Here is a 16,779-nt window from a genome sequence, read left to right on the forward strand (position 1 = left end):
ATATCCTTCTAGCCCATGATCCACCACAGCAGATATCCTTCTAGCCCATGATCCACCACAGCAGAAGCACAGGTTTCTGAGAACTCTAACATGAAAGGTGGCTTCATCATAAAGTCTAAATATGAGTGAGAGAGACATATTTACTTCTCAGTCATACCTTCAACAAAAATGGGTGAAAGGATTGGTGAAAATGTTGTCAGAATGATCCAGGGGGCATAAAATGCCTTTTTTGATAGATGTCTTCTTCAAACAGGACTATGTCTTCTGGTAGCGCTTTACAGCACTTTAAATTATACCACATTACATTGTGATTACATGTTTGGTTTCTTACTTTACCAGGGACATGAAGCCTTTTCAGAAACAGGGAAAATATTTCATTATTAGCATTACCTATTTTGTAAGAACTCAAATTGAATCTTGATGGTGTTAAGTGACCTTGAGTTAATTCCCACTCACAGCAAAGCTGCATTGTGTTCTGAAAACAGAACGCAACAACGTCCGATCTCAGGCTGTCTACACTACACCTGCTGTGCTTGAGCCCATGATGGCCATCACTGAGTCAATCTATGTTTTTTGTGGTCTTCCTTTTAAAGGAACCTGTCCCTCCTGATAACATCTCCGAAAAAACCAACATTCTGATTGCCCTTCCTCCAAGACTATCCATTTTATATACAATATTCCTCATCAACACCATAATTCAAAAGCATCCCTCTTTCACTCTTTCTTATTCATGATCCAATTTCCCCAGATGTATGAGACCATCAACGTATCCTCGCTTGAGAGGAGCACCTCAGACCTCACAGTGACATCCTTGCTCTTTAACACGTGTTCCAGATTTTGTGCAGATTTGCCCAAGGCACAGTATGGTACTTTATTTCTTCACTGCTGCTTGGATGAGCATTGATTGTGGATACAAGTAAAATGAACTTCAAACTCAGACTAATGGCGAACAAATCTAGGCTGTCCCATGGGGTCCCTATAGGACTGGGTAGAACTTCCCCTGTGATTTTCATCCTTAACAAATTCAATATTTTCCCATTTCCCATGGTCTTGCCCATTAGTCCAGTTGTGAGGATTTTTGTTTTCTTTACATTGACTTGTAGTCTGTAATGCAGGCTGTAGTTTTTCTTCTTGAATAGCCACCAGAACAGACCTCATAAATCGAAGGGGGGGTGATGCTGTGGCAAAGAAACCAATAGAACTTGTGTGCAGCTGGCTGTAGGACTGAGTGGTAAGCAGAAGCAGGCAGTGACTTGGGGATACTGACAAGCCTTAGGAGGTCTGCCAGTGATAGCTTGGAGGGAAATAGGAGCAGTTATTAGACACAAGAAGCCTGGGAAGTCTTGTCATATGGTGGCAGTGGTAATTACATAATCTGGTGTCAACTTGCAGAGGTGTGGAGTCTAGCCTGTCAATCAGGTGGCAGCTTGATGACCTCATTTGGAGTCACGATGAAGATAAATAGCTGACTGGAGGCCAGATGCACACAGCCAGACACTCCCTGCTTCTTATTCCTGAAGACAAGACACATGGCGCTGCACTAGAGTCCTGGAGCTGAAGGAGCCATGTGGAGATCCACACCAGTGCTAAGATGCTTCCACCAGCACTGGATTCACAAGACTTTCCACCCACTGGCCTGTGGTCTTCCTGCATTCAATATCATTGCATGTATTTTGTGAGTCTGAAGAGGAATTCACAGATTGGTATCGGACATATTGTCTAATTTCAGACTTATGGACTTGATCTGGACTGGGCTGGGATGTTTTCTCAATATTCAACTGCTCTTGTATATAAAGCTCTTTCTTATACACATTTGAGTGCCTCTGGATTTATTTCTCTAATCAACCCAGACTAACATAGCACCCAAATGTCTGTTATGAAGTAATAGTAAGCAAATATCTTGGAAATTCTTTGCATATTTTGTCCACCTTTAAGATACTGCAAATGTGGAAATATTAGTTTTCTCTTCAATGAGATACCATGCTTTAAAAGTGAAATCTGTCATTCCAAGGTTAGAATTAACTTTGTTGAATCAAAAAATAATGCTAAGCAGATCCATAAGCTATCTGTATTCTTGAATGAAAGGTCTTTGTAACTAAAGCCAGTGGAGACAGCAATGAAGAACACACAATTAGTTCCAATGCATTTTCCCAGAGATTACTTCCCAGGTAAGATTACCTTTTAATGAGTTCACTAACCCCTTTGGGAAGAGTTCAAAATAGACCAAATTTATACTTAAATTATGTTATATAGGAGGATTAAAACCAGGGTCTGCAAAATTCACCAGAATAATTTTTACCCAGAATCAGCAAATGCTATTCCAAATAAGCAATAACAAAAACAAAAATACTTATATATCTTACTTTTTAAGTATTTTATAAGTAAAATGTAATAACAAAATAAAAAATACTTAACATCCCAAATGAACAGTAACAAAAATTAAAAAGACTTGTAAGTTTATATTTAAATTTCATATCAAATTAAAAATCCTATGGCAGTAACCTTATCCATAATTGCATATAAAACAAAAATATAATCAACTACCAATGCCAAACTACAGATAATCAATGACAACAAGTTCATTGTCATGGTCACAGTCTCATTTCCATGGTAAGCACTCTGCAGTCTAATGCAGCGTGTCCCTTCACCCCCCAGAACACAAATGGTTCTCATTTCAGTTAGAGAAATCAAGCTACATAAGACGATTGATTGGAACCAATAAGAAACAGATGTTCTATATGACATGCTATTCTCTGGATTATGCAATTTTATGTAGTTATGCCCATGGCTTACTGATATTTTCAGGCAATAAAAATTATTTTCCAAATATTAACTAAGTTTGTAAAGAGTAATCATTTATTCATTGCCCCCAGTTAACCCCATCACCATTCAAAGAATAGTGATTGCTCACTTTTAAAGTTGAGAATAATAGGTAATAATCTATTGACATTTCTATGTTATTTAATAGCAAGACAGAGATATTGTACATATATTTTATTTTTATTTTGCATTGCTGGTATCTGTGGAGGTTAAATATATAAAGACTGAGGAAATTAAAAGACATTAGTCATTAGTAAAAATAATTTGTAATATATTAATAATAACTATTTTAATAGCTATATCCAGCATCTATTTCAATCATTGCAAAAGTCTTGAAAAGAAAAAATGCATATATTGATTCCAAGGTCGCACACCTCTATTGTAAGGGGGAACAAAAACAAACAACAGCAAGGTGAGCATCAACAACAAAAACAATGTTTTTGAATACTATTTTGGATTTCCTAAATTTCCTAAATTCGTGGGAAATATATTACTTACCTGGGTTATTTAGACTGAAGAGTTTGACTTTGAAATTAATCTTTATCAATACACGAATGACATTACCAGTGCAGTATACTAAATTGTCACTATTGTTTCTTCTCTTTATATATTTGGAAAATGAAGCTTTCTGATTTATCTGCTATCACTAAGTAGATTCTGAGTTGAATTATTTTATTTGCACTTTAATACTGACTTCAGTCTCCTTGCTGTTTGTTTCTTCAAAGGAAAGCAGAACTAAAGCAAAGTGAAACGCACTGCCTTCAAGTCAGTTCCCATAACACCAACTCCAGGACAGCGTCGGACTGACCTTTGGGGCTTCTGAGCAGTGAATCTTTTACAGGCGCATAGAGCCTCCTCACTTCCCGGGGAGCAGATGGTGGGTTCTAAATGCTGAACCTGAGGTTCAGCGCACAGCTCACTTTAGAAAACCAGAACGTGGGTACATAAATGGACCAAATATCTCTGTAGAGAAGGCTGAGGAAGCAGTCTCTTTCTTAGTCCAGGGAAGGATTAGATGCTTTTCGAGAAATGGTGTCGACTTAAAAGAACAGTATCCCACTGGAGCATCACTGGCCTTCCTTTCTTGTTAGCTCATTTATTTTTGGTTATTCCAGAATAATGGTATGGAGTTTGTATATTAAGAATTTGAATTGGTTAATTAAAACAAAACAGCTCATAAATGCTAAATCTTTCTAAGACTAGCAATACTTTTCACTTTAGCAATTTACAATTTGAATAATCTTGGGAAGTTCTTGTCACTGCAAAGTTGTGCCCATAGAATTCAAACTGTGGATTTTTTTCAGAATTAGTATGTCTTCATATTTATCATTTAATGGCTGCCTAAATGTACACTTAATAGTAGTAAAAGAAATGCATGCTTATTAATAACAATTTTTAAAACACAATTTCTAAAAAAAGCATTTAATATCTTATAAGAGATGGTAATATACTAAGATGAGTCAAAGAGAATTGTTTCTAGGGTTCTAGTTCATATATACATGGTTTTATTCTAAACAACATGTTTAAAAATGGCTCTACAATAAGTGGATGACTGTAGGTAAGTTTCTGAGTGACATACTTGTCTTAGTCTTGTCAGGATTTCTTCATAAAAAGGACATTTTTATGCCATTGGGGCAAAAACAATTTTGAGGTTTTAGCAAATGAAAGGTTAAAAAAATTGAAACTCAAGCGGGCATTTTCCTAAACATCAAAGTTTACGCAAATGTGCCCTACGTGAACAAAACACTTTTAGACGGATAGAGGGTCTTTCGGAATGCCAGGCTGACCTACGAAATTTACCATAGGAGGGAAGAACAATCAATCTAGAAAACCGAAGAATATGTGACTGAAGACCTGGAACTGAGGGATGCAGATCTTAGACTCATCATTGCTCTGATAACTACTGAACTGGTACCTCACATGGCTGAGCACTTCCATTTGAAGTGAACAGCTTGGCCTCAGTAAGCATGTGGCTCCACAGGTGTCCAAGAAGTGTTACAAAGATCAGCTTGCTCAAAGGACTCATCTTTGCATCAGTCTTTTAAGGAAAATTAAAGCCAAAGATGATTTTATGGAATTGATTGTAACCAGGGACATGTTGTAGATTTACCCCTATAATACAGAAAACAAGATCCAATCAAACTGGTTACACAGGGATCTGCTGGACCAGTGAAATTCAAGACATATTGATCAACTCAGAAAATTCTGTCAAATGTTGTGTGTGTGTGTGATCCCCAAAGGGTAATCTTGATAGATTTTTTTTCTCAATATACACAGGACAATCACGAAGTCTATGAGGAAGGAGTTTAAGGAATATGGCCTGGGAATTTGCGTTAAGGAGCTGTCACCCCCACCTCCTGCCATCACTACAATGAACCCGCTCATTCTTCAAGGGTAGTAAGGATTTCCCAATAAGAACTTCCTTGGAAAATCTAAAATCATCTACCCCAAACCTGGAGATGACCCCTTAAAACTTCTTTTTGTTCCCCAAACACAAAGAATATATTAAAACACACACACACAATTTGAGTTCCTTGAGGATATCAAACTGCTATTTTTATATGGTATGAATTGAAGAATGCAGAATTCTTCAGGGATGGATTAGAGAGATAGAAACATCACTTTCTGAAGTATAGATGTAGATAAGGTCATATGTGAAGAAACAATAGCTTCATATTTAAATATTTTTGTTTAATGAAGGCTTCTATGATTTGTAGTGCACTTTGTGACTTACCCTCATATGTGATTTATAAGAACATCAGTATGACTGTAGACAATAATAGTCAAATTATGTCAATATTTTAAATAACCAGAATTATGTGATAGATGGATTTAAATTAGAATTGCATAAATACCTCAACGAAAGATTATTTTGTCTTGATTCTAAAAGACTAGAAAATTTTGCTTAAATTTAGGTTGATGAAAGAATATTTAAACGTTTGTAAAGTTGAATTGCATAATTCTTCTTAACAGCTAGTTACATTTACATAGAAATTTGGAAACGAATATGATATAAACCTCTAACTAGCACTCTCTTAAGCACCGGAAAAATCATTACCTTTCCCAGTTCTTTCAATTTCTGTCATAAGAGGCATAGAGAGAAGAACTATATATTTTGGTAATTAATTTCCTTAAGATAATGTTAGAAACATCATGTTCTTTAAAATATAGATGAATTCCAAGGTGAGCATGGTAGAGTATAATATTAATGGCATATGATTTATTGTAACAAGAGATCTGATCTGAACACCATTATTAGCAGAACTTAAACTCCATTTGCAAATTCCTGAAGACATGAGAAGTGTACTATGGCTGAAACTGCCTCAGTGTTGAAACCTGGAACAGTACCCTTGAAAGTTTGAATTGTTTGTGCACAGTATATATCGTTTTTATCCTGGACATTTTGTATAAATTTATCATATACTGAAGTCAATGCTTTGTACTTTAGGGAAGTGCATGGCTGTTTGTAATCTTGAATGAAAACCTAATGTCTAAAATGTAGATCACAATGTGCATGTCTGTATTGGATAGATGTGTGTCCCCCAAAAGTATGTGCTGTAAACTCTATTCTATGTGCCTATAGTTAGAATCCCATTTGGCAATGGTTGTGTTTGTTGTGTTAACCAGGCAGGATTAGTGTAGGCTCAGTGGATGTCTTTTGAGATAGAGAAGAACATAAAAGCAAAGATGGGTAGAATAGTTGTTAAGACACAAAGACTTCTCAAGGAGCCACAAGACAAAGACAAAGATATGAACACCTTCTACCAGGGATGATGGAGAAAGAAAGACTTTGCTCAGAAATGTTGCTATTAATTTGGACTTTAATTCTCCAAAGTTGTGAGAAAATAAATTTCTATTCATTAAAGCCATCTACCTGTGGCATTCTGTTACAGTTCCATGACATATCTAACACAGAACGTGATAGCGGAAGAGAAGGATGCTGTTTTAACAGAGAAACTGTTCAAGTGATTTTGGAATTGGAAAATGGGTAGAAGTTTAACCAAATGGTGCCTAATGATGAAAGCCTAGAGGCTTTGAGTAGATCTGATAGAACTCTGGACATCAATTTTAGTGAGGAATATGAACGGGAATGCTAGTGGTGGTTTAGGAGGAAGTGAATAGATCTATATAGTCCCTACTGTATTAGAAAGAAGACTTCATGGTTCAGAGAGTTATACCTGGGCTGTTAACTGCAAGGTCCATGGTTCAAATATATTAGTTATTCCTTGGAAGAAAAAGAAAAGGGTGTCTATTCCCATACATATTTATAGTCTCAGAAACCCAAAGGAGCAGCTCAATTCTGGCCTATAGGGTCACCATGAGTTGGAATTAACTAGATTTCAGGTGGTTATGATCTAAGAGAATATTCATTTGGTGCCAGAAGGAGAATGCTGCAAAAAATGTGATCGTTAGGTGTGCTTCTTATAAGACTTTAAAATAGAATGGTGAACGTGTGGTTGGTCCATGGAAGAATAGTGATACTTTTATGCAGTGACAAAGGACTTGCCTGAATTATGTTCGAAGACTTGTTGGAAGGTAGAACTTGTAAGTGATGAACATGAATGTCTGGCTAGTGATATTTATAAGCAGGATATTAAAGGGTTCACTTTGCTTCTCCTTTCTAGTTATAGTAAAATGTGAGTGGGAAGAGATGAACTTAAAAAATGAGTTGTAAAAATCGAAACACAACTAAAGTATTTGCAAAAATTATGTTGTAAAAATTAAGGACATGTTCTCCAAGAATGAAGCTACATAATATTTTATCAAGCCTGTGCCTGATTGATCTAGCTAATTGACAGAGCAGAAAACCCTAAGGGACCAGAGAAAAAACTGAAAGGAGAGAACATTGTTAGCTTCTTGGAACTCCACAAATAGGAAACACTCCAAAGGAGCAATGTCAGTTGTCTTCCAAGAAAATAAAATCGCCATCCCTAGAGCTGCTCAGAGATGAACAGGACTGTTTGGATTGAGCACAGGAAGTGGGAAGTCGCAGTTACAAAGGGTAGGGCCACAATCTAACTGGATATCAACAATGAGGCCAATTTACCACATTGGTTCCAGAGTGTGAACTGGTGTTTAGATAATCCTGGGGAAGGGCGTCAATTCTGAGAAGAATGGAGCAGAAGAGAACAAGCTAGGGGTGGGGGGTGGGGGTCATCAATCAAATGAGCTAGGAGGATAGAGATTACCAAAACTGACAGAACCAGGTTGCCATCTGGAATTGAAGCCCTGGATTGAGGGACCTCCACCAGGACTTCAGAAGGCGTGGCCAACACCCAGAGGCTAGAGGATAGGACCAATGTGCAGATGCTCTCCGAGAACAGAGGATTATTTTCATGTGATTTGTACAGTTGAGTTTTATACTTGCTGGGTGCCCATTGTGTCTTCCTTTCTTTCACTTTCTCCCACTTCTGATGGAAATGTCTGCATTGCACCTTCTCCATCATTATGTTTTGGAAACAGATAATTTGTAAAATATAGTTAATTTTAAAAACAAATGACTCACTGCCTCCCATTCAAGGCTGACGCATGGTGAGCATTGTGAGTCCCAGAGACTGTAATGTTTGTGGGAGCAGAAAGCCCAGTCTTTCTCCTGTGGAGCAGCTGCTGGCTTTGAACTGCCCACCATTTGAATTACAGCACAACGCAAAACCACTACACCACCAAAGCCAACAAATAAAAAGAAATGTGGGCCTAGGGAAGAATATTCCCCAAGTCTCATCTCTATATGAAGGGGTAACAAAAGGAAAACAGATTTTTTGTAAAACTCTGTATTTAAATATTTTTACCAAACAACCTTATCACCTTCAAAGTACTCTCCATTACACTGAATACATTTGTCAAATCTGCGATTCCAGGCTTGGGCACATTTTTCAAACTCATCTGTTTGAAAGACTGACAGCCAGACCCAACCCAGGTATAAAAATGGCTGACAACTAAAAAGGAGGGGAAAAGAAAGAAGAGACATGGTATCAGGGGAACAGGGCACTAACCCACCCAAGGGGACAATATTGTTTATATCTCCACAGGAGAAGGAGAGAGGGGCCGGCTTTCAACCCAGTGTGCCAAGATATGAATGCAACATTCCAGCACAATGAAGCGAATCAATAGAGAAGTCTGCGGGGCCACCTCGAGTCCAGCTACATAGACCTCCTCTGCCCCCTTCCAAAAGCAGGCATTACTGAGGATAGCACTGAAGCTAGAGCTCAGGAAAGGGGCACGTCCAATCAGAGCACATGGTGGAAAACTAAGAGGAAAGGAGAGAGAAAGAGAGGGTGGCATACATCCTGGCCCAACAAGCTCCGAGGACGACATTCCTGCTTGGAGCAGCCAATGCACAGAGAGTACCGTAGGACCGGCCCCACCACGAGACATAAAGTCCTTCACTGACAAATAGTGCTAGAGGGGACAACACAGGAGATACAATGCAGGAATTGTGCCCAATCTGACTCCAACAGACCAGGGCAAAACAAGAAAGGCGTGCAACAGAGCAGCAAGAGGAGCAAAGCAATGAAGTCCCAAAGAAATACTAAAAAGAGACTTTGGGGACAGGGCATGGCACCCCATCAGACCCAACCAGAAAACACTCATGAAGGTCAACAAACAGACCTGGAACTATTTAAAGGATTTTCTTTTTGTTGTTTGTTTTTTTGGTTTTATAAATTTTGCTGTTTTGTTTTGCTTTGTTTGGTTTTTGTGCTTATTATTGCTTTTGCAAGTCTATCTAGATAAGATAGGCAGGATAAACAATCTGGAAGATAAAATAATGGGACTGAAGGTTCCAGGGATACACGGGAGAAGAGAAGGCAGGAGAAAAGAAAGGGGGTGTCAACAAACCAAGGGACAAGGGAACAAAAAGTGATCTAAAATTGATGCCGAGGAGGGTGTAGGAAGTTTGGTGGGGTTTGGTCAAGGGCAATGTAGCTGAGACAGATTAATAAAAGCTGAATGAATGTCAAACCTGGCAGTGGGACAAGAGGAAAGTAAAAGGAAATAGTGGAAAGAACTAGGAGGAAAAGGACATTTATAGAGGTCTAAATACAGGCATGTACATATATAAATATATTTATATATAATGATAGGGAAATAGATTTATGTACATATAATTATATGTTAAATATTAAGGTAGCAGATGGACATTGGCACTCTACCCAAGTACTCCCTCAACACAAGAACACTTTGTTCTATTAGCCTGGCATTCCATGATGCTCACCTTCCTGACATGATTTTGAAAGACAAAATGGGTGCATAAGCAAATGTAGTGAAGAAAGCTGATGGTGTCTGGCTATCAAAAGATATAGAGTCTGGGGTCTTAAAGGCTTGAGGATAAACAAGTGGCCATCTAGATGAGAAGCAACAAAGCCCACATGGAAGAAGCAGAGCAGCCTGTGTTATCATGAGGTGTCAATAAGATCTGGCATTAGGCATCAAAGACCCAGAACAAAGTCTCATATCAATGTGAATGAGGGGGAGGGCAGAGTGGAGACCCAAAGCCCATCTGTAGACAATCAGAAATCCCCTCACAGAAGGGTCACAAGGAAGAGACCAGCCAGTCAGGGTGTAGTATAGCACAGATGAAACCCACAACTTTCCTCTAATTCTTTAATGCTTCCTCCCTCCGACTATTATGACCCCAATCTACCTTACAAATCCAGCTAGACCAGAGTATGTACATGGGTACAGATAAGCACTTGCCACACAGGGAATCTAGGACAGATAAACCCCTCAGGACTAATAATGAGAGTAGTGAGACCAGGATACCATGAAAATATCAGCACCATGTGATTTCTTCACCACATTTTAGCACCTGGTTTCTTAAAGGTTTGTCTCAAAATAAGTAGTCATCTAATTGGAGTCAGCTAAGTCTACACAGAAGAAGCACACCAGCCTATATGACCTAATGCTTATAAATCATAAACTCCAAATCCTGGGGAGGGAATGACATCAATGCCTAAATTGTAATGCCCAATTTACAGAATGCTATGGGTGATAGCAAAAGCCCAAAATCCATTTGAAAGGTCCCTTACATGGACTGAGTCCCAATTGAGCAGCCCTAAGATTATACAGAGAACAATGCAAAGCACTTCTTAGCAGTCTGAAAATTAGACCCACTTTCAATGTATTCAAAACTTTTAATATCATCTGCTCTATTTTAGATTGAGTCATTGTTTGATCTTTGTTGCCGAGTCCTTGTTTTGTTTTGGTTTGGTGTCCCCTCATTTTTTCTCTCTAGGGAAGCCAGGATGGGCAAATTTATGAAAACAATACTGAATTAATAATTACCTGAGATCTTGCACAGAAGAGGAGGTTGGGGGAAAATGGTGAGACACCACCAATGGGTACAAGAAGAAAGAAAATGTTCAAAAGTTGATTGGGATGATGATTGTAAAACTCTTCTTAATATTACTCACCTACTGAATTGTATGATGCATTAATTATAGCTTAATAAAACTAATTGTTAAAAATCAGCTGTGCCATGGGAGAAAACTGAGACTATCTGCTCCTATAAAAATTTCCAGCCTTGGAAACTCTGTGTAGGGTCACTTTGAGGCAAAATTAACTCAATAGCAATGGGCTGGATTTATAAATCAGAGACTTTAAAAAGAGGAGGTTCAGCATGTTAAACATGTTACAACACATGCTTTGAGTTTTAAAAATGTACAAAAGTCCTCTTTTTGTATAAAAATGCTTGATAGAATTGATGTATGGATTGCCATCAGAGCTGTAAGAACGACCAATGAAATTATCTTTTAATTAAAAAAAAATCTACAAATGTATGTCAGGAGCTCTAGTGGTAAAGTGGGTTCTGATTGGGCTGCTAACAAGGTCAGTGGTCAAGAGCCCCCGTCACTTCACAAGAGAAAGGTCAGGCTGCCTACTCATGTCAAGATTTAGTCTCAGAAACCCACAGGAGCAGTTGTACACTACTCGATGGCATCACTGTGAGTCAGAACTGACACAATGAAAGTATTTTTATTTATCTGTTTGTTTTGGACAGAGGTAACATATAAGAAAGTATCCAGCACAAGTCACCAATGTGAATACTGAGAAGTGCTTATAAAACTTCTAAAATAATTAAAAAAAATAAAACATCAGTAAATTATGTGTGGCAATATTACAAGTAGTATATATTACTAACAATGAAATATACAACCCTACACCCCCCCAAATAGAAAATAATGAGTGTGTTTTGTAGTAACTGGAATACACTGTAAATCAAGACTACCTGAAAGTAAAATTTATATGTGTAAATTTTAGGTTATATTACTTTTGATTTTCCTTTGAATAAAGCATGACAAAAATATAAATAGTACAAAAAAGTGCATAATATAAGCTCAGTTTCCTTCTCTGGACATGACAAGAGCTACCTGATTATTTTGTGACTCCTTCGAAAGATAATCTATACTCATATAAATATTAATATATGACTTTTTTTCAATTTCCATTTAGGTCTCTGCACTATGGGAGAAGCAACTAACCATAAGGAAAGTGTGTATAATTTATAGGGTGGTAAGAACTCAAGGCATAACTGGATATATTTCTTATGTAATAAATGTTTACTGTTTTACTAAAATATATCAATATTCTAATGTGTGACAAAACCGATAGTTGCAAAACTTTCTAGAAGCAGATATCTGGTAAGTATTATGAGGCATGCGTGGCAATATGTCAACTTAGCCAAATACAGTGACCACAGAGTCTTTGACTTTGAACATGAACACATATATTAATTTTAATGTGAACATAGGAATGCTAAATATGATTCTGGGTCTTCACAAAATTAACAGACTTGAAATTAATATAATTGCAGCAAGAGATGATTCCCCTGATCTGCCCCACCTTTCTGGAGAGTCGGGAGAGGCAATAAGTACATATTCTTCTAGAAATGGGACAGACTCGGAGGTTAGGCTCTTCAGGGTTCCCTTCTTTTCTTGTTTGCTTGAATAACTGAAAGGGTTTTTGCTTGCTTACATGTGGAGCGACAAATGCCTACTGCTATAATGAAAATATTAGTTTTTATTGAAAACCTTTTCTCTTAAGGGGACTGTCTTTTAAAAATAGTGGTGTCGGCTTTTGTATTTCATTCTGTAGAGTCCTGTTAAACAAACAAACAAACAACTCAAAACTCTCATATAGCCAATTCTGAACCATGGCACTCCTATAGGACAGGGTCGAGTTGCCCCAGTGGGTTTTTGACATTGCACATTTTTGTATGACTGGTGGTTTTTGAACTGCTGACTTTGCAGTTATCAGGCCATCGCGTAACTCACTACCACCCAGTCTCCTGTGGAGTCTAATCTGGAGCCTTCCCAATACAATGTAACACTTGTATTGTAACACTTAGGTACCTCACACTACCAAGTAAGAGGTCCATATTTCCCCTAGAGATTGAGGATGATCCTCTTTCATATACTAAATCCTGTAAGATTTTTGTTAAGTCTAGGTAAGTTATTATTTTGCCCTTAAATTTGATTATCTATATATTGAGCAACATGAAGCTAGAACAGAGCCCATCACATTCATTTCTTATTACTGTCCCACTTAAACCTGAAAGGAAAAATTATGTCCAGTCAGACCTTCACATCTTCTTAATTTCTGTTCACACACCGAGTCCCATCTATTTATTTATTGGTGAAATGTTTTGTGCCATACAGTGATAATTTTCATGACATAATTGACAATAACAGGCATCATTATAATGTCATCATTTGGGACCTTACCTACTGTTGAACTTCTCTGGGTGTTTTTCTCTCATGATATGGAATCTGTGGGCAATGGAGGCATCCTACAGAAAGAAACAGAGAGAAGAAAAGAAAAAAGAGAGAGAAAGACATTTATGATTATTTTATCTTATAGAAATTATAGTTAAAAATAAAAAAGTAAATGAAAAATATTTTTATATTAACTTTTTCTTAGCAGTGCTTTGCTGAGATGTTCTGAAGTTAGATAAAAAAATGTTAACCAAGTAAATCCTACAGAAACATTAAATGTTGAATTCAATCATTTCAGCACTTTTTCTACCTAGGAAGTGAAGTCTATTTAACAGCTGGGCTTACATTAGGCTCAGAATAGGAAGGAGCTCCAAAAAGTTTGGGGGAACATTCTATTATCTTTTAATTCCACTTACCATGAACTTTTTAAAGCCTCCTCCTATAATTAAGATATCACATTTGAACACAAATATATATTTTTAAAATTTGAAAATAGTGTTGAACAAGAGTTGATGAATGGCTTAAGTTAAGAAATCATGAAATAAGAAACTCATGGTCCTTTGAGATTAATTATAGGTAAAAAGATAGCGTGGGATTATATATCTTATAAAGGTCAAGTATAATACATAACTTCTACTTGTCAAATATGCCTTGGGTGTATTACTGCTTATCTCTAAAGCAAGTTCCTTCAATATATTTCTCATTTAATAGAATCATGTATCATATGTTTAAGTAGACACTAACCTTAAAGTCTATACACAAATGTAAGGGTGCCGCTTTCAAGAACTCTCGTTAGGGTTTCCCGGGAACTCTGAATTCTCAGCGAACGTGGGAAACTGGGGGGATTTTGTGATCTGCGCTTTTCAAGCACTGTCTCTTCTAGCTGACTTTAAACAGTTCCCCCATTATTCACACAGAGGATCTATTTTCCAATTCTTCATCCAGAGATGATTAATTACTCAAATGGAAAACTAATATATTTACCAGTCATTTCAATAGGAAAGGGGCTATTGTTGCAATTAACTGTTAATTCTGTTTCATGGTGGAGATTTAGAAAAAGCCAAACACAAAGGAAATAAAGAAGTTGTGTTTCTGAGAGAAGCCACAAAACACTAATCAAGGACTGAAAGTCTAATGAATGAAATGAAAGGACTAATGTGCTTACTCATGCATAACAAAGCATGGAACTACCAGTGAAGGACCGATGCCCGCTGCTGCAGATGGCAGCCAGAGTTGTTTTTCCCTGCAAGATTTAGCTAATATTTTATACACTACAAGCTGTCGAGTAACTGAATAGGCCCATGATTACAAAGGAGAGCACGGAGGTATAGAGAGATGTACACAAAAATAACACACAAAGATCGCAACAAATTACTCTCTAGTCTGATATTCTAAGATTTCTTGTTGCTATACAATTGTTTACATGGTCACCTTCCTGGTTTTCTGTTATTGTTAGGGTTAGATACCCTAAGTGGATTTCTAACTAAGTGATTCGATGTGACAGAGTAGAGCTGTCCAATAGTGTTTTCAAGGCTATAACACTTTGAGGGCAAATCACGAGGTATTTCTCCCGCTGAATCATTGGATGGAGTCCAACTGCCACCCTTTTGGGTAGGCACTGAATGCTTAACTGTCCCACCACCAGTACTCTTTCCTAACACAAGAAAGTAAGAAAACAAAATGGATCGCTTTTATTGGCCCAGTAGTTCTCCAATGCAATTAATATTTTTGTTATTTTTACTAATAAATTGTAAATATATTAAATTCTTAGGGTATGATCGTGTACTGCATGTGAGAGGAGGTTGTAGAAAATAGTTGGAATGCTCTTATTTCTGTTGTGTGACATAATAACTCATTCATTTTTAATCAGGTATTTTGGCTTTATCCACAATCTGATTCAAAATCAAGCTGCAATAACTTAAAATCCAATTGAAATAACAATAATAAATACATCAAGAAGACCAGTTTAACAAAAGTATAGTCATACCAAACAGTGCTAGACATGAATGATTAATACTGGTCATCCACAGGGGGGAAACCATTGCATCTATGCTAACTTTAATTATTTTTTTCTGCTAATTTTGAGAACTAAAAATAGATTAGATAATTAGTTTGGAAAGTGTGTATTATTGTAATAAACATTTTCTTTTTTCCCCCCCAAACTAGCACAAACAGGACAGAGAGCGAGGACACAGGAAGAAAGAGAGGGGAGAAGAGAGTGAGATTAAAAAAGAAAAACACAAAAACATATGACTGAAGCAGAGTGGACTGTGCTGAATCTTGCAGAAATAAAAATACTAATTAGCTAGAGATGAACTGAATATTAGCTCCATGTTTGTGTAGTAGGTCATGGAATAAAATAGTGAGAAGCACTGGGAAGAATTTTCCATGGGTAGAATGGGCCACACCATCAAGAGAGAGCTGGTGATGCTGACTACAGGATTGATGAGGAACAAGGACAGCAGGTGTTCATTTGGATGAGAATATAGACCAAATTCCCAGGAAACCCTCTTTGGCATACACCCAAGGAGCTTAAAAGAGAGCTGTGAAGAACAGAGAATTTATGCAGCAGTCAAATTTTAAAGATACTTTGGATTGTGTAGGAAGAGAACAAATAAGAAAAAGCTAAAATCACTTTTTTTCTTCACAATTCTAAGGAGCCGGGTAAATGTGCATTTCACATTCATACACAACAGTGGCTAAATTACATCCATTTGGTTTTATTTCTTGAAATATAAAATATATTTTTAAAAACCAATTTTAAAATGAGACAATCCCTAAGAAGTAAAAATAAGATAGATTGATCTTAACTAATATATATAAACTTTATTATTTGCATAGCTTAATAGTGTTTTTGTAAGTAAGCTGAGTAACTTTTCTTCATAAGCATTTATGTCATTGGTGTTAGTCTTAGGAGTGGTGGTGGGACTTTATCACCTCTAAATCTTCAAAGTTATGTTTTGGGTTATTACTCTGAATAACTTGATTATTTTAGATTGAAAAAAATATATCTACATGTGCTGAGATACTTTGGCCTATAGAAAACTTTATGAGTGTAAGATATTGCCATTACGGAGTTTTTTTATTAAAAAACAAAATGTACCATTACAAGTATGATTTTTGCTTCTATTCAGTGAGACTTCATTTGGCAGATGATTTTATAAAACTTGAAAAATAAATTATTTTCATTTTTCACTATATGACCATTTTGCTAAATTTAAATGTAAACTGAACATAAATCAGGTCA

General features: G+C 36.9%; 1 protein-coding gene across 4 annotated transcripts in view; it reads right to left on the reverse strand.

The window, feature by feature from the left end:
- The window catches only part of DGKB (diacylglycerol kinase beta), a 788,541-nt gene that overhangs the window by 348,845 nt on the left and 422,917 nt on the right, over window positions 1–16,779 (reverse strand). For all 4 annotated transcript variants that reach the window (XM_045288861.1, XM_045288860.1, XM_045288859.1 and 1 more), the window contains one exon: window positions 13,542–13,606. In XM_045288861.1, coding sequence (XP_045144796.1) covers window positions 13,542–13,606 — 65 coding nt within the window. The remainder of the gene's footprint in view (window positions 1–13,541; window positions 13,607–16,779) is intronic.

This window comes from Echinops telfairi, unplaced genomic scaffold (assembly GCF_000313985.2).
Source record: "Echinops telfairi isolate 266 unplaced genomic scaffold, ASM31398v2 ScPeMD7_23;HRSCAF=83, whole genome shotgun sequence".
In the NCBI taxonomy this organism is placed as follows: domain Eukaryota; kingdom Metazoa; phylum Chordata; class Mammalia; order Afrosoricida; family Tenrecidae; genus Echinops; species Echinops telfairi.